The 18,328-nt window shown below is 42.0% G+C and overlaps 1 protein-coding gene across 9 annotated transcripts in view; it reads right to left on the bottom strand.

Annotated features, from left to right (window-relative positions):
• The window catches only part of ARHGEF9 (Cdc42 guanine nucleotide exchange factor 9), a 314,624-nt gene that overhangs the window by 163,123 nt on the left and 133,173 nt on the right, over nt 1–18,328 (bottom strand). The window contains exon 1 of one of the 9 annotated variants that reach the window (XM_038416964.2): nt 5,750–5,917. The exons of 6 other annotated variants lie outside the window; for them this stretch is intronic. In XM_038416964.2, the coding sequence (XP_038272892.1) occupies nt 5,750–5,779 (30 nt within the window). In that variant the 5' untranslated portion in view covers nt 5,780–5,917. Of the gene's footprint in view, nt 1–3,483; nt 4,014–5,739; nt 5,918–18,328 lie in introns of those variants that run through there. 2 more of the 9 variants (XM_038416969.2, XM_038416961.2) reach the window with 2 other exon arrangements.

Here is an 18,328-nt window from a genome sequence, read left to right as displayed (position 1 = left end):
TGGGGTGGAGCTAAGCATGCAACCTCAGCTTTGGCATTTCCGGTGTTCTGAGTTCTTAACTGTGCAACCTTAATATTCTCCTAGCGTAATATTTAGTTTAGATATAATATACATTACATGTCTGAAGCTTGAGTCCTGAATTTTGTGGGAGAGGAAGCGGGGTTCAAAATCTGAGGCCTCATTTCAGCAAAGCACTTGAACATGTGCTTAAACGTAAGCATGTGTTATGTTTAATTGAGGTCAATGGGATTTAAGCACATTCTTAGGTGCTTTGCTGAACTGGGGCCTGAACCAGGATCTGGAGTTTGCATCTGGCCCCTCTCTCTATAATAGGCCAAGTCAGATACCAGGATCTTAATCATAATCATAGAATATCAGTGTTGGAAGGGACCTCAGGAGATCATCTAGTCCAACCCGCTGCTCAAAGCAGGGCCAATCCCCAATTTTTGCCCGAGGTCCCTAAATGGCCCCCTCAAGGATTGAACTCCCAACCCTGGGTGATCTAAAAGTGTTCACATTTTAGGGATTTCATAATCTCAAACCAAAATTTGCAATTTAGGTCATTCTCTAATGCTATGCACCTTCCATTGGTTATCTACATTACATAATAGGCAGGTGTTTTGTTTTTTGGTTGTTTTGTTTAAGACAAGATGTCTTTTCATAACAATGGAAACTATTGAAGGCTGAGACAATTTGATGATTTTTTGTTATCTAACAGCTTAGTCACTGGAAGAATTAGTCATGTTCAAACTAACAGCCAGGCTGGAAGATCACCAAAGCAACAATTAGAAGCTTAAGAAGCTAATGCCATAAATAGATGTGAATGTGAACGTGAAGCATTTCAGAGATTTCTCAAGAAGTCTTTTTTTAAGCATCCCTACGTTCAAACAAATCAATTCTTAGTAAATATAATGTCAGTGCAAAGTAAGACTACTGCTATGCTCAAATACTACAGTGATGGACATGAGATGGATTGACAGGCAGACAGACCAACCACTTGGTGCTTTTGGTTTCACAATGGGTGCATATTACTTGATATTATACAAATAATACTTTTTATTTCTCTGGCACCTTCCATCCAAGGATCTCAAAGTGTCGTTCAAATATTAATAACAGTATCAACACATCACCCTGGTGAAGTAAGGAAGTTATTATTATGTCTATTTTACAGATGTGCGAATTGACAGAGAGGTGAAGTGACTGTGATTTGCCCAAGTTCACATGGCAACTTTATGACACAAATGGGAATAAAACCCAGGTCTCCTGATTCTGTCCTATGATTTAGTCACAGAACCAACCTTCATCCCATGCCAGGTATTGATTATTATTTATTACATTATCAACTATTTATTATCCCATGTGTTTACTGTGCACTCATGTAAGAATAAAACCAGTGGGAGACTAACGCTGAGACATCCTAACTGTCTTAAGGGTATAGGATATGGGTATGGAGGGAAAATCATCATGGTCCAACATATGCTCAGAAAATAAATAATTTGTGGGGAAAATTCCACTATGAAACAAGCTTAATCCTTCAGGAATTTCTAATCAACAGCACAGAAAACCAGTGCACATTTGACCCAAGTGTCAATCTTCTGTGACAACAGAGACCAAGATGAATGGGAATAGACTTGAAATAACCATTCTCTTTCTGGAGAAAGGGCCCTTCTCAGTTAGCATGCAGCATACAGCAGTGATGAAAACTCTGGGTTAGGGTGCAGCGTTCTCCTTCTCTGAGTGCCCCAATCCACTCTGCAGGACAGTACAATTCTCTTTGTGCATATTATCACAATGGGCCAGATTCTGCAAGTCATTGAGTGTGTTCAGCTCCCTTTAATCTCAGTGGGAGCGGAGGGGCTCAGTGCCTCCTCAAATGAATCCTATTGTCCTCCTACACATGGGCATTGGGAGGTTTTTATCTCCTGAGTTGATCTTTAGCTTTTAAAAAAAGAAAATTGTCCAGATTCTCAGCCAGTTTTCTCTGACATTGAACCCATTCAAATGCTGGAGTGTGAGTCGGCTGTGCTACCTGGAGGACTGTTTGATTTACATACTGATAACTGGGAAAAACAAGTTAGAAAAGATTATGTGGAAGTTCAGCTGGTGATTTGCGCTCCTCGTGGCCTCTCCACTAGCTTTTGCATTTGTATTCATGTAATTAATTTTTGTTTCATTTCAGGTCACATTTTATCCACTTTGATTTGAAAGAATTTGGATTTTTTTTAAATGATTATGTGAAAAATCAGCAACTGATTTTTTTTTTTTAAAAAATGTACAAAATAAGGTTTGCTGCGATAATCTGCTTTAAAGAGGCCTGACCCTGAACCTCTTAAAGCCAATAGCAACCTTTACATTGCGTTCCGTGGGCGCAGGATTGAGCCCAGAATGAGACTCAAAGAAGAAACAAAGACATATTACAGATACAAGCTTCTATTTTCTTTAATAAATACAGATAATGCTTGAAAAAAACCCATACTTCTTTAATCCACCTTGGGGGCATTTCAGAAAATACCATATTGTGTGGATGACTTTAAAATGGCTCATCTGATTTTCATGATGGATCAATATTCTCAGTGAGGAAACTCCTACCCGGACAATCATCTTACCTGCATTGCTGATCGACTGTGTATATTTATTCTTATCACTAGCAATGACATTTATTTTCAGCTTGCAGGGTTAGAAACAGATACTGGCAGAGTTTAGCAACCTATTCAATACCAATGAACCATGTAAAATACCCTCACAGGAAGCTAGCGTAATTGGCAAAAGATTAATTGTTTAAAAAATAAAAAGCAGCACAGACAGAAACCCAGCAACTTAATATGACAGAATAATAGCAAGGTTTAAGTGGCAGGTTTAGAAATAAAGAACAGCCTACTACCAGAATAAAAGTTGCGACCAACTGTAAAATATATGGATCTGTATCTCTGATATGTGACTAGCATTGAAAAGGAATGCATGTAACTCCTTGTCTTGATCTAGTTATGAGAATAATAAAAAGCAGCATTTATGTATCATGTTATAAATAAATGACGTTATTTCAGTTTTACACTTAATGCAACTGAGCAGAATCTGGCCCAATGGCTGTAACTGATACATACTTTTCTTGATGTCTTTTAATCAGTATTCATAAAACAATGAAATCTATACAAGTGAGAACTGTTGTGGATGGCTTGATGGATGCTCATGAAAACAGGTCTAATTTCATTTGGATGAGAGGTTAAGGTTTTCTGTCATACCATAGGCTATGGCAGCCTAGCATCTGTGAGTGCAATAGTGAACCTCACTTCAGAAGTAATAGTTATAAGACCATTTTACATTTTTGCACTGCTTTTCTGATGATGTTTTCTAGACTACATATATTCCGATCACTTCAGCCTCCACTGAAGGGCAGCTACATCTGGGGTGGAATATGTCAACTGTTCAACAGAGCACAGCAACATGACCCAACAGTTTAAAGAGAGAAAGTAAAAAGTAACTTACCCAATGGGAACCACGGGAGGAATAGTAGGACGAAATATAACTATTTGGATTGGAATTTGGCCCGGACATCTGGGTTAACACTCCTTGTCTTGGGAATAGTGTACAGAGTTGTTAATGCCCACGTGATCAGGAACTCAGCTTCACAGCTCAGCCAAGAGACAGCACCTGCAGCGTCATAGCGCCCCCTACCAAAATGCTGGAGCTTTGATTCAACATTGAGAGAAGACTGGAACCTCTTAAATCGCTTAAACCATGTAAGCCCCTTCACACCATGCTGCGGCATTACGGCTCATAAATATCTCCTATGCTAATCTTATTTGTTTTTATCAATTGCCTGCTCCATTTTGCAAATTATAGATAGAATAATTTCAATACTCCTGTGGTTGTTAACCCTTTGAAAAAGCTACAGAAGTCATGGCACTGGGATTCATTTCCCACCCCCGCCCAGCAGGAATTAGAGGTATTCGGTCATTCCTGGATCAAATCTGTTTCAGAATCGGTCATCTGCCGAAACTTTCACTTTCAAAAGAATCTCCCAGACTGTGTTTACAAAAATATTATAGGCTCTTTGGCAGTCTCCATATTTTATTTTTAAAACAGGGGTTGTAGGGAAAGAGGCTTTGAATGATCAGTGAAAAATAAAGTGTCACTTCCTGATGACAAATAGTTAGAAAGATCAACAGATAAGAGGGAGTGAAAGCACCTCGTCTTGACTGTAGCGATTAGAAAAGTTCCCCCAGCCCCCGCACACACACATCCATCACAGCACAGTAGTTGCCTAGGAGGTAAAATAAAAGAGAAAAAAGCCATTGGGCCTTTCTCCACTGCTCTCTTTCAACTTGATAATCTCTGAAAATGTAAATAGGCAAATTCGTGTGGGGTGACTTCGGTTGCTTAGACACCAGTTGGAGCAGGGAGAATGTCATTATTGGAGAATTACACTTGGGTGGATGGAATTTGGGGGGGGGGGAGGGGAGAGGGGAAGAAATTAAAAGCCTGGATGTTTTTAAAAGAAAAAAAAAATCCTGAATCGGTACTGGGCGCTAGACAAACATTATATACTAAATACCATGGTGTCTGACATAAGGGCAGCTGCCCACACCCCTATATTCAGCTTAGATCATGGGCTCAGAGTCTTTAAGCAGTGTAAACCTCTAGAGCTCAAATTTGTATAACATTTCTCAGAGGGGATGGAAGATGGAGGAGGAACCTGCATGAAAGGTCTCAAAGCTATGGACTGGGATCAATGGGTAACCTACAGCTGTTTCTATACTAGGCCTTCCTCTGAAATGTTCCCCACCACGGCTAAGATCAGTTCAGCTCCACCAGTGATAGCCAAAATGTAGACTGGGCTCCCAGGAGACCCCCGGTGCTCTAAGCACTATGTTGGCTAAACCTGCTCAGACCCGGTCTACACTACGGTTCCCCTATTTGCTACCCTCGGTGGAGATGCAGCGGTGTTAGCAACAGTGGGAAATTGTACTGAAATTAAAAAGCCTAGTGTATCAAGAAAGGGCTCAGGCAAATAACACTACAAAGCACAGGCAGTTCTACAGGAGAGAGAGATCTGGGGAAGGAAGGGAGAACTGTGTCTCTCAGTCCAGAAGTTATTGAACAGATAGCCCTGCCTGAGGTGGGGGAATTTCCCTGGCTTCCCCAACCACAACAACAACAACAACAAAAATCAACACAAAGCTGCACTCCAGTCCCGAGCAACAAGAACTACTGTAAATTGGCTGTCATAGTTAAAAGTGCTTTCCTGAAGCTTCCGCTTTTAAGATGGGTGTTTTACAGTCCAGACCCAAGTGACAGCAGGAACGTGACAGCTTAGTAACAAATAAAACACACCCCAACTCATCTGCCACGGAAGAGACAGAGCGGATCGGTTCCACTTGCAACAATGCTGTTGACAACCAACACCCCCATTTCCCGTTCTCTTATCTCCCTCCGTGATTCTCTTCACCCAGCGGTTTCACCCGACACACCGCACACTAATCCCTGGAAAATGATATTCCTCACACACATGCACCCCTCCAGAAAGCCACCCCCAACCTGCCAAATCTCTGCCATGTCATTTTCTTTCTTTTAATCTTTTCTTTGGCTCAGCAGTTTTGTAATGCAGGGTCCCTAAAATGGCTACAGCATGATCAATGATTTTCAAGGACAGAGAGTTAAAGAAAGAGTCTGGAGAAAGGACTGAGGCTTATTTCCCCTTCCAAGTACTGCAATAGGAGGAAAAGAGAAAGACATAGCTACCTGAACTCACCATTCCTGAGCCATCCCTTAGCCACTGCATGTTGCTTCTGATGCTGTCCTTATTATCGGGGGGGGGGGGAGAACCCACCACTTGCAGAGAGCTGAAAGGAAAAGAGAAGCCCCCCCCCCCCCCCCCCAGCCTAACCCTTCAGTCAGACTTCCCTCAGCCCAGCAGTCTTGTGCCTGTCAAGAGCATGTTCATAGCAGCCTCCTCACTACCTGGGATTTTATTTTATTTATTTATTTGAAACACAGGCAGAGGGGGATTTTTCTTGCTTCCCTTTTCCACATGTGCTTTGAAAACTGTGTGCATTCAAGGGGGAATTGGAAGGGATGGAGGTGGGAAACATGCGGGGGAGGAAATGAGGAGGAATAAAAACAGTGGAACTTATGATAATTTGCCCCTCACCTCTTCTTCGCTGCCTCCTCGGTTCTCCCTCATCCCCCTTTGCTATGGGATTCCCAAATCTGCAGAGTCAGCAAATCCGTTTGTGCTCAGAGTTACTGATTTGGGTTTCGGCTGACAGTTGTGAAGGAGGTAAGTTAGATCTTGCTTCTTATTACTATTAAGCCCCCATTACACTGGAACCAAGCTGCCTATCCAGTCAGGCTTTCAAGAGTAAGCCTCTGTGCTGATGCCCCTCACCTCCCGCAACCACTTTGGTTCTGCTTCTTTCTGACTATTTAAATCTCTCTCCCTCCTCCTCTTTCTGTTTCCAGGCTCTCTAACCCAGAGAATGAAACAACAGACCCCTGCACGGGTGAAAGGGAAAGACACCCCAAGTGAGTTCTTCACCAGTGAGATCATGCACCCTTAGAGGCGCAAACTACTTTCTATCATTGACATATATTGAGTCAGCCAGTAGCACTGGGCGGGGAAGAAAACAATAAAATATGGCGCACTTCTGTGGCAACAGCTAAGGAATCCTCACAGCAAGTCCCTTTGTGGCAGGCATGTCAATGCCATTCTCCCTATTTGTCAGAGGAGGCGCAGAGAGAGAGAAGTGACTCGCCCCAGGCCACAGAGGGAGTCGGCAGCACGGCCAGAAGTAGAAATTCTGACTCCCTACCCGGTTCCTCATTCCTCTCTGCCAATCTGCCTCCTATGAGGGATAATCCATCTCTGGAACAGACATGTATTTAAATACAATAGGGGTTTCATTTTTCTATCATCAGGCATGATAATGGGAGGTCTCTTTTTTCCTTAATGCCCAGAGAAACAACATGAGATGTCATGAGTCTTGCTACAGCCCCTTTCAGGATCCTCTACTCCCTTTCATGCCAGCTGACAAAATTAAAACTTCAGAGGCAGAGGGCGACAGATGAAACTGATGGGAGGCCGCATACTGGGAGGGGATGGGACAGCACGATATCAGTTAAAGTTGGCCCCTGCTTTCTGCTCATGGTGCACAATTCTAGGGGAGGGGTACAGTTCTCTATTGATTTATGAAGGATGGTCCAAAAAAACCAAACAAAATTTATCATCTCATTTGAATTCTCTAGGTTTTTCCATAAGGCTTATGCATGAAAGAAATGTATTTGATTCTCAAGTTCTTCGTCTCCATTTCCATTCCTGTTGTCAGGGATAACTAATATGTTTTTCAACAAACATCTTTTTCAATTACAATCAAAATCTTTTCCCTTTGTTCCCCAATTCCATAATTCCTGCATAGGTCAGTGGTATCCAAAAAGTTACTAAAGGAGAGCCAGACCCAAAACCAGATATCCCAACACAGGGGAAGAAGTGGATGTGTTGAGGACACGACAGGGAAGAGGACCCGACAGAACAGAACTCCCCTCAGTGTGATCCTCATGGTTTGGGCAGGCTTGAATCAGGAAACAACAAACAGCACCAGGTGGTTATTTATCACTGTCCCCTAGGTCTCAGCATAGCTGGGATGTAGCAGCGAATCTGGTCCTACATTTTTTTTTTTAAGTCAGAGCAAAGCAGAGTGAAGAAGCAGAAGGATGCGACGCACTAACTTGGTATTAATTGGGTCGCACCTAGCATGCTTTAATTGAATCAAGCCACCTTTCATCTTCTTATCTTTAACATATACTCTGACAGACTTCATTATTTCTGGATGTGACTGACAAAAGAGAGAGAGTGTCATAAGTGAACTATTTATAGCTGCGCACAACTCTGGAATCCTACCCAAGTTTCTCATATTTGGTGACAGAAAACCCAGCTGTGTTGCTCTCAGTTAAAAAGGGTTTCCCATCTGAAAAATCCAGCCTCCAAAAACTTTCCTGGAAAGGATGAACTGTTAGGCAGAAACCTCCTGCTTATTCTTGTTTCTCCTACAAACACTCTAATCCATATCTATCAGGGGGGCAAGTCATAGGGAGTTATTTCACCTTTAATAAGTGATCTGCTGTGTTGTCAACCCCAAGTGTTCAAATATTATGTGTCAGGCTCCAGAAAATGTTGACATTGACTTAAAAATTATACATTTCCATTTTCTTCTTTGCTTTCTGGTTTTGGAGCCTTTAAGGTGCACTCAGGTCACATTTTTGTCGGCTACCATGGAGGGCTAGAAACTATATTTCTATAATGAAAACTGAGATTATTTCATAATTTCGGGACTCCAGGATCAGGAGCTTTAAGAAAAAACACAAAATATATGACTCACAATAAAATCATTAGCAACACTACACTGAATAAATCTCTTTTCTAGGAGATAAGGCCTCATCACACATTTTACTAGTAAGGGATGAGCAGACTGCAGCCATTATGCCAAATACAGCCCCCTAGAGATCTATAGGGCAATCCTTGCCTATCCTAATTTTTGGAAGTATGGAATGTGGAGACTACAAGTTTTAGCAATACTCCATCTTAACTCATGAGCTCGCCCCTATACACATACACACACATATATATACACTTATCATATACGGAAATAATTTCAAGGTAACAAGATGTGTACACAACATAAAACAACTCACATATTCTTTATTCTTAACCTTGGCCCTTCCCTCTGCAACTCCCCATGGTCCATTGTCATCTCTTACTGTGTGACTCTTCAGTTATGGACTGACTCTGTGTCCCTTGCACAAAAGGACTCCAGGATCAGGCATTTTAGAAAGGTCACAGAGACAGAGACAGTGACCGCTGGCATGTACCAGGGACAAGGGCCTGACATATAATTCTTGTTCTGTTTATGAAAATTAACATTCTGTATTGTCTAATAAGCATTTGAGAGTCAGGTTAGTTGGAAAGAAAGCATGGCATATTTGTAACTGCAGAAGCATCCCATTCCACCTGGGTGTTCAAGTCCCAGGAAACATCTGGGCATGCTCACCGGCTTAATACATCCACGATCATAGTTAATCCCACACTAACGTTCCATCCTCTCATTTCCTTATTCTCACTAGTACTTGTTACTTATAGAAATTGGCATCCTGTAACACTGCCATTCAAAAGCCTGGATGGACGCTCCAAATATGAGAGACAATGAAGGTCATGGACAGAGCAGATAATGCAGAAACAATTCAGTAAGGTTGCCTGAAGTTTTTTGCCCTTTCAGTCCTTCTTGAGCCTTTATATAATACAGTCAAGAAAAGCTGCTTGATGCCAGATTTGTGTGGGAGGGAGGCAAGGGGAAGATATGGATTAATATATGAGACTGTCTACTAGGGTACCCAGGAAGCTTTATGATTACAGGGACAATAACTACTGCCACTATCTGAGCTTTAGAAGCAGTGATTATGTCACTCAAGTGAAGGGATGGTCTGTCAAATTGAACACTTGGCTCAAGAGAACATGCACATCTTAAATCATAGAATTGGCATGTCACAGTACTTTCATAACCACATCTGACTGCAAATCAAATACTAAGGCAATATAGAGGTTGCTTTAGCTATGCCAGTGCCAGCCCTCCAACTGAACATGCTACCCAGCATGTCCTCTCTTCTGGAATGCATTACTGCACTGTGCACCATGGGGTATCTATGGTATTTCATGCATCTCTTCCTACACGGCTATTGCCTATGATTAGTATATTGGGAAATAAAAATAAATAGAGGAAGGAAGGAGGAGAGAGATGTACAGGGAAGAAAGAGAAAGGCGAGATGAATGAAAGACTCGCCTAGTTGAATTTTAAATCATCTCTGAGCTCTCAGGGTCAAATCTTGCCTCTACTTACTCTTGTAACTACTGACTTCCCTGAAGTTACTCCAGATTTTCACACCATGATGTAAATGAGAGCAGAATTAGGCCCTCAGATCCCAACCAACTGACCCCAAATTAGTAAAATGCATCTGGGGGAATAGAAGGGCATTTGTCATTGAGGATTGTTAGATACAGGCAGAAATTATCCTGATTTTTCTCTTTCCCCGTGTCATTTGTTGATTAGGCCTGCCAACAAGGTTACTATCCCACTGCTCTATTATCTACACCTTGTTTACTCAGAGCTGGTTTAGGAAGCAGTAAAGCAAAGGCTATCAAAATTAACACTTGCTTTTCATAACAGGCAATGGGAACTAGGGATGTGCCAAATCAGATTCATCCTGTACATGAATCCAGACTCTTGGACACCACCCAGAATCACATGGAGAGTTACTCCCAATAACGGATGAAATCTCAGAAAGATGCTTAACTATACAACCAGTTGCCAAGGAAATGCACCTTTCCTGTTACCTACCTGTAAGATAGTGTTCAAAACCAGTCTCAGCTTGTGTGAAAGAGAGTTCTGTATTTCTGCAGGAAGGAAAAGTAGGAAGAGAAGACAGAGGAGGTGTTACGCAGTTCAGGGATGCAATCCAGACCAGTGAGGGGTTGAGTCACTGCCTGCCCTGTAACCCTGGGTGCCTCAAATGCTTTGCTACTGTAATTCCCTGCCTCAGATGTTCACAGTCAGCAAGAAGTATGCAGGTCACACTCTGTCTCTGTATAATTGTGACCCTGACCCAGCAACTTTGACCCCAGCAACCTGCCAGTAATATACCAGTCATGCTCCCTGGTCTGTACCAGCTGTGGTTACTGATTGGAGGTGACCCCAACACACTCCCAGTCCCGAATTTTCCCCAAACTGTGCATTCTAACATCCAGCCCTCTCCTGGACAGTTCAGCGAGATAATAAGGTTGGTTTGTTCCTTGAAAGACACAAAATCATATCACATCTTATTAACTTAACTGAGGTAAATACACTCTTTCCTTTAAACACATCACTATGTTGGTTTATATTAATAATAAAACATGTTAATTAACAAAAGAAGATAGGATTTTAAGTGAATTCAAGTGTAAGAGATAAAATTAGAAAATGTTACAAGGGGGGAAAAAAGTGGAAACTCAGCTAAAAGTCTAAAACTTAATCTAGCAAGGTACAGGCTTTGTTCAAGATTGTCTCTCTCACCAATCTTCCTTCTTCCCAGCCATGGCTGACTGTCCCTCAGTCAGGACCTTCCACAGAAGTACAACAGGTTGGTTTCTCTTGTCTTCCTATATGAAACATCTTTGCCTAAGCAAGTTTCTCACCTATATTTGGTTTCCAGAGATTTCAAACCCCCCTTGGTGGGAGAACCCATCTTTCTCAGCTTGCTAGAGCTCTGTTCCCTTGTGCCTATTAAGAGAAGAATACTAAAGCTGGTTTCTGTTTTTGTTTATATCTTCCAAAGTTGAGTCACTTTCTTTCAAGAGGCAGGATGACCCCATGCTGTTTTTCCCTTCCTGTGGGCTTTCATCCCCCTGCAAGTAAATGCAACTTCCATTTTTTTGATTCCACCATATTTCATTTACATAGGAGATAGGTAAATATCTGCCTTCTCCCCTGTCTGGGAGGGAGCCTGTTTGGTTACAGACTTTAAAGCATAATATCATTATGTATTCATATTTCCTCCTATAGCGTTAACGCATACATTTCACAATGATATTAATCCCCAGTGTGTCATTACTTTTCAGAAAGACCTCACTCTATACACTTTTATAGTATAGTAGTATTGCATGCAATCAGTGGATTCAACTGCTTATCACTTGAGGTTCAGCCCCCTGTCTTTATACACCAGTAAAGCTTTGCAATGTATTTTCTGAAAAGTAAAACCCAGACCAAGCCTCTTTCTCCTGCTGGATTTGTCTCCTAAAATGCAAATTATATCGTTTCTGCCTCTGGTGTAGTTGCATGAACAATAAACATATACTTGTCACTCTCCTCCCCCCAACCGTGATAGCGTGAGGTTTGTCTCCACCCCACTGTAGTAGCTGGATGGATCTGTTTATGGTATATGTAAATACATTCTCATTGTCTTTTAAAGTACTTTGGCCAGGTGGAAAAACCACATTCCTTTTTCTGGGGTGAAGGAACTATTGGTGGGCTGGCAAACACATTTTTAGAATGAATTATTTCAGTTTACATCCTTAACTTTGCATCTGTGGCTTTCACCTACATTATGTGATAATAGTAATAACGAGTGAGTCATGAGCTTTTCATTGACACCATGCATGACACTTATCAGATACATTTCTTGACATTAAAGAATTGGGATACACTTGAATTGGGTAAGCCAGCTGCAGTTCACTACCAGATATCAGGGTATCCGTTGCCCTCTGCTCTTGGGTTGCTCTTAATGTCACAGTAGGGTACCCAGGAATTTCTCTCTTTGAAAACCCCTGAAAAAGCTGCATGTATTTATGTTTCTAGAGCGGATGCTGTGCCTGGTTACTCTGCGGTAGGTTTGAAAAAGCATGTTGAAACCAGGCATCCACAAGCTTATGAAAACACCATGGAAAATGTTACCGGGAGGTAGTGTGTGTCCAGTATTCCAATCCAATCACTACAAGCCATGCAGAGTACTCTGGAGGAAAGCCATATAGAAGGCCCATTCTCAATAAAATCTACATAGCCAGACAATTTCAAATGTATAGGAACTGGGCTTCAGGTCACTGTTAGCACCTCCGCACTGGTCCAGCTCCCTTCCCACAATTTAGTTTCAAATAATGCAATCGATAGCGATATTAATGAGCAAATTGTTTGGAGAGATACTGACATTCAGAGACCTCCTCTGTTCACTCAGGGTGGATACCATGGTTCCCAGGAAAACTGCCACTTGGTTGTTTCTTCATCACACAACCCCAGGGGCTGAGAAATAGTTTGAAAGGAAATCAGCTGTTCTGCACTGCCAGGCTTTCCACACCAGGCGCCTGGCAGCTGCCATATCAAATGCCTTTCTGGGCATGCTCAATACATGGCAGCTTGCCAGTGGGGTGGCATCTGCATACTTCTCCAGGATAATGCTATGAACACGGTGAAATCTTTCCTTTGACAACGAATTTCAGTTTGGAGTGTTTTGCCCACCCCCATGTGACCTGCATTCACAATGAATGCTAAGATTTCAGGCAGTTATGAGCATGCAAAGACAGGGAAGACATTAGACTGGAAACTTTTTTTATAGCCTTAGCTGTATCAGTTGTGACTGGTACAAGTGCTATAATTATTAGATTAATCTCATGTTCCTGTTCAAACTGGCATGGCATTTTGGGATAGGGGGATATTAATTACTTGCAGCTGGAGAGACTGATTGCAAAACAGAACACATGGCTATCACTAAGGTTTACTTACATTTAATTACATTACTTACATTACTTACTTACATTTACTATCAGCCCTTGCCACTTAAAACAGAACAAACAAATCTGTACCCTTATGCTTGCAGCAGTGTTCCTTTAAGAGCATGTTTGGAGCCACCAAAGAGTCTGGCTGAAGCTTCTAATACCATGTACTCCTCAATCCACTCTGTCTGACATTTTTATTCCCTAGCTCTGAACTGTCAGTGCCTTGTGTTTTCTCTGTATATTTCTGAGATATTTTCCTGAACTGCTCAGTGCAGATCTGTATCCCCAAGGCAGCATTCAGGTCTGCATTCCTGGTTTAAGACAGGTCCAAGACACAACCAGTTGATGCAGCTCTGGATTGGAACTCTCTCAGAGTTCAAGGGGAGTGGTCAGGTCAGGAGTATGGGGTTTTGCCCATCTCTGATGTTTTTCTATGGTTTGCATGATTGTTTCCTAATTACACTCTCACAATACACTATTCCCCTTGAGATTTGCAGCTCATAGGCCTTCAAGGGGTCTCCTTCTTCACTCCTACAGTCCCACCCTGTGAGCAACATCACAAAGAAATCAGTGAGTATGGAGACTGTTCCAAAGAAGTTTTTCTCCTCCCTCTGCCACTGCTTCCCCTGTGGGTTTTCTTATTGTAGAATTCATCCATTTGTCTCCCCCTTTCCCCCAAGTTACAAAATTCATTCCAGGCAGCCAATCCGATGGTTCTGAACACGCCTCCCTATTGATATACCAAACCTGAACTGTCTCATTCAAAGGGGAGCATGACAACATCCTTTGGAGGGCCCTTTCACACCATAGTTATTTCATTGCTGTAGAGAGCAGGTGTTCTTCATCACATGTTAGAGACTAGAACCATGTTCTCAGAACCATTGTCACTGTTGAACTGCAAAAAGGAACCAAAATCAATAGGTTAATTTAAGGATAGGGAGGAGATTTTTATTTAACCTTGCCCATAATTTTACAGCTTGGTTTTATAAACAAAACAGTGGCGCTGTAGAACCAAGCAGCAGGCAACTTCCCTAAAAAAACATGCTTCAGTTTTCTTGGGTAATGGTCCAGTACTCTCCAGATTACCATAGCAATGCCACAGTCCTTTGGGCTCTACTGATAATTTGTATTATTATTTATTATTTGTATTACAGTTGCTAATTGGTTTTCTAATAGGAGTTGTCCTATGTATCATTATCAAGCTTTGCCAGTAGAAGTTACAGCCACAAGTGTCCTCCTGAACTAGCTTTGTCAAATTTGGTACTGGATTATCTCATTGGAAAAAATGCATCATTTATACAACCATCTCAATGCATTTCACAGTATGCCTGGGAGGGAGGGAGATTTCTTAGGTCTTTGGGGCAGGAACCCAATCACTCTGTGTTATAGGAAGCACCTAACACACTTTTTGGCACAATAGATGAAATAGATGGAGAAACAGACACAGAATGTGCCAGTCAATTGCCCAGTGTCACACAGCTAGCCGGAGGCAGACCTGGGAACAGAAGTCCTGCTGGTTCACAGTGCTCTGCTCTAACCACTAATCACTGCCTCCTGGATTTGGATCAGTTTCAAGTATACACACACACACACACACACACACACACTTGCTGGCAGACATTATCATTATTTCCAATTTTATTATGTATATTCATTTATTATTAATAAAAGAGCTACACACACTTTGAGAGTAGTTAGATCTGGGAATTTGGTTCAGCCCAGGATCAACAGAGGGGACAGACATGAGATTCTGATCTGGATTTGGCTTCTGACCCCAGCACTCTCTCCACCTCAAAGCTTGATCCAGGCTTTGGGTTTGGGCTCATTCTCTATTAGACACCTGAACTGGTTACAATCCGATGGGTGTTTGGCAAGCTAGAAACTTCAGTCCAGTTCCTAGTGGCTATGTGACCATGTCATAAAACCTAACCATCACACAACTAGCCCCTACGGTGGCTGAAAGGGCAAGGACTAAGTAGGCCGTATGCCTAGCAATAGTTCCTCCAGGTCATTGTGAGGTCGCAGGAAAAGCTTTTAATGACAAAATGACAAGGGGGACAGAACTCTTAGTTTTGTGAAAACAGAGGCAAAAATGAGAAATATTTTGGAAACTTGCAAATAAGTAATTTGTTACATAAATCATCCCATTAGTAGGAAGAGAATTTCCCCCTCTCCCCACACCCTGAGTTCTACTACCCCTCCCCACATAAATCAAACAAGGCACAGAATAGCCGGGATGAGTGACACCCCAGGAATCCCAGGAAGGCAGCAAAGTTTCCAGAACTGCTTTGCCAAGCCTCCTCTGCCAATTCGTCACAGCTTGCATCTTGTTTACTACTTCTTTTGACTTGCCACCCCCGTCTGACAAGACGACTCATGCCTCAGCCCATTTGATTTGCTAATATCCTTCAACTATTCCAACAGTGGCATTTTTAAAACTCCCACATCTGCTCTAATTAAACCATGGAAGCCTGTTGCCAAGGAATGCAATCTGTTACTAAGGCCCCTGCTTCAGAGATGAAAGTTAATAACATGCAGTCAAATTAAACTTGCGGAGTGAAGTAAAAATGCCCCATTTTAGAACCAACAACCTTTTTTGAAAGGCCCTTCAGTATTGAAAGTGGTCTCTGTATGCCCATTTGTTACCAGCAATGCCCAAGTTTCTGGTTAGCCAGTGAGATTATTGTGGATATTTTAGAGAAAAAAAAACATTAAGACCACAAGAATGGCCATATTGGGTTAGATCAATGGTCATCTAAACCCAATATCCTGTCTCTGACAGTGGCCAGTGCCAAATGCTTCAGAGGAAATTAACAGAACAGGGCAATTATGGAGTGATCCATCCCCTGTCGTCCAGTCCCAGCTTCTGGCAATTTGAGGTTTAAGGACAATAACAGTATGGCGTTGTGTCCCTCAGCTAATAGCCATTGATGTGTGCCTTGGCTAATAGCCATTGACTATCATCTATGAACTTATCTAATTCTTTTTTTGGAACCAGTTATACTTTTGGCCTTCACAACATTCCTTGGCAATGAGTTCCACAGGTTAACTGTGAATTGTGTGAAATCCTTATGTTTGTTTTAAACTTGCTGCCTATTCATTTCATTGGGAGTAACCTAGAATTCTTGTGCTATGTGATAGGATAAATAACACTTCCTTATTCACTTTCTACACACCGTTCATGAATTTATATCCTCCCTTTCTCATCTCTTTTCTAAATTGAACAGGCTCAATCTTTTTAATCTCCCTCATATGCAAGCTGGTCCATACCCCTAATTATTTTTGTTTTCCTTCTCTGCATCTTTTCCAATTCCCACATAACTTTTTTGAGATGGGGCGACCTGAACTGTATGCAGTATTAAAGGTGGGGGGGTACCATTGATTTATAGAGTGGCATAATGATATTTTCTGTCTCATTATCTGTCCATCTTCTAATAATATTGTGTTCACTTTTTTTTTTTTTTACTGCAAATTGAGAGGATGTTTTCAAAGAACTATCCATGATGACTCCAAGATCTCTTTCTTAAGTGGTAACAGCTAATTTAGACCCCAACATTTTGTATATACAGTTGGGATTATTTTTTGAATGTGCATTACTTTGCACTTAGCAACACTGAATTTCATCTGCTATTTTGTAGTCCAGTCACCCAGTTTAGTGAGATCCCTTTTGTAACTCTTTGCAGTCCGCTTTATTTAAAAAAATAAAGTTAACAAAGAAGGGTTTGCACAAACATTACAATGAATTTATTTAAATTTCATTTGGTTTATTTATTAATAGCGAGAGTCTGCGGTCTTGAGAGCTTTAAAGAAGTGCAGCCCGAAGGTACGTACACACACACACACACACACACACACACACACACAGAGACCTACACGTAAGCATGGACATTGGGCACCCCGCTCCATAGATTTAAAGGCTAGAAAGGACCATTCTGGTCATCTAGTCTGATATTCTGCTTCTCCCATTTCCATGGAGAGGCCATTCCGTTAGAGGCACCAGGGAGAGAGATTCTGGGCAGACTCTATGGATCAGAGTGCATGGGCCCTATGGTACGGATGCTGATACCTTTACTCTCATTGAGTAATACTCTCTGAGGAATCCCATTCACTCCAATAGGACCTTTCCTGGGGTAAGATACTACTCAAATCATGACCTGGCCCTATATTTGTGCGTGTATATCGAAACCATGCATTCCCCCAAGTTGCAGTGGTTGGGGCTGCAGAAAAAGTAGTAATAATACAATAAGTTGGTCTGACCCTGCTGAGCAAAATTCCCATTGAAATCCATTGATCTTTTGCCTGAATAAGGCTTTAGCTCTTTAGTAGCTAAGATGTTGCAGAAGACAAGTGGATTGGCCTTGAATCCCCCAGTATCTTTATTATAAAGGATGTGTTTTCTGACGGTCAATGAGCAGCTTGCATTGAGAGAGAGTTACAGCTAGACAGTGGAGATGATCAAAGTCCATAGAGCAATACTGAGAAATATTCATATTCAGTGATCTCTCATCTAAGTGATTATTTACTATAGGACGTGACCCATGGGACTGACGTGCTGGCTGTAAGCACCACAGTTCACAGCATCATTCCCAGGGGTTCAGCCAATCAATCTGAAAAGAAATTTGTAGGTGAATCTTAGGACAGCCAGAGCGTGACTGGCCCTGCCCAGGTGCGGAGGGCAGCAAGAGGTCGGAGGTAGGGCAGGCTGAAAACGAGGGGGAAGAGGCCTCCCCTTTCCCTTACACTCCCACGCAGGGTGGCAGCTGAATATCAGCCACCAGAATATGGACTGTCTAGTGCTGACAGTGGCACTAGAGATTTCAAAGGGGGTACTGATGGGCAAGGGGAAAAAGTATGGGGCTATTCTTCTGTAGGACGTGGTGGACCAGCATCAACATGGAGAGACACTGCATCCTTTTGGGGAAAGTACTAGTCACCCCTTCAGGACAGACACTCCAACAGCCAAAGACATAATACCTTCAGGACCACTCCTTACCCCCTCCTCAGCTCTACCTCACTACACACACCCATGAGCCTCAGACTTAA

The sequence above is a fragment of the Dermochelys coriacea genome, chromosome 9 (genome assembly GCF_009764565.3).
Source record: "Dermochelys coriacea isolate rDerCor1 chromosome 9, rDerCor1.pri.v4, whole genome shotgun sequence".
Classification (NCBI taxonomy): domain Eukaryota; kingdom Metazoa; phylum Chordata; order Testudines; family Dermochelyidae; genus Dermochelys; species Dermochelys coriacea.
The sequence above is the reverse complement of the archived record's forward strand: the minus strand, read 5'-3'. Positions and strand labels throughout refer to the sequence as shown.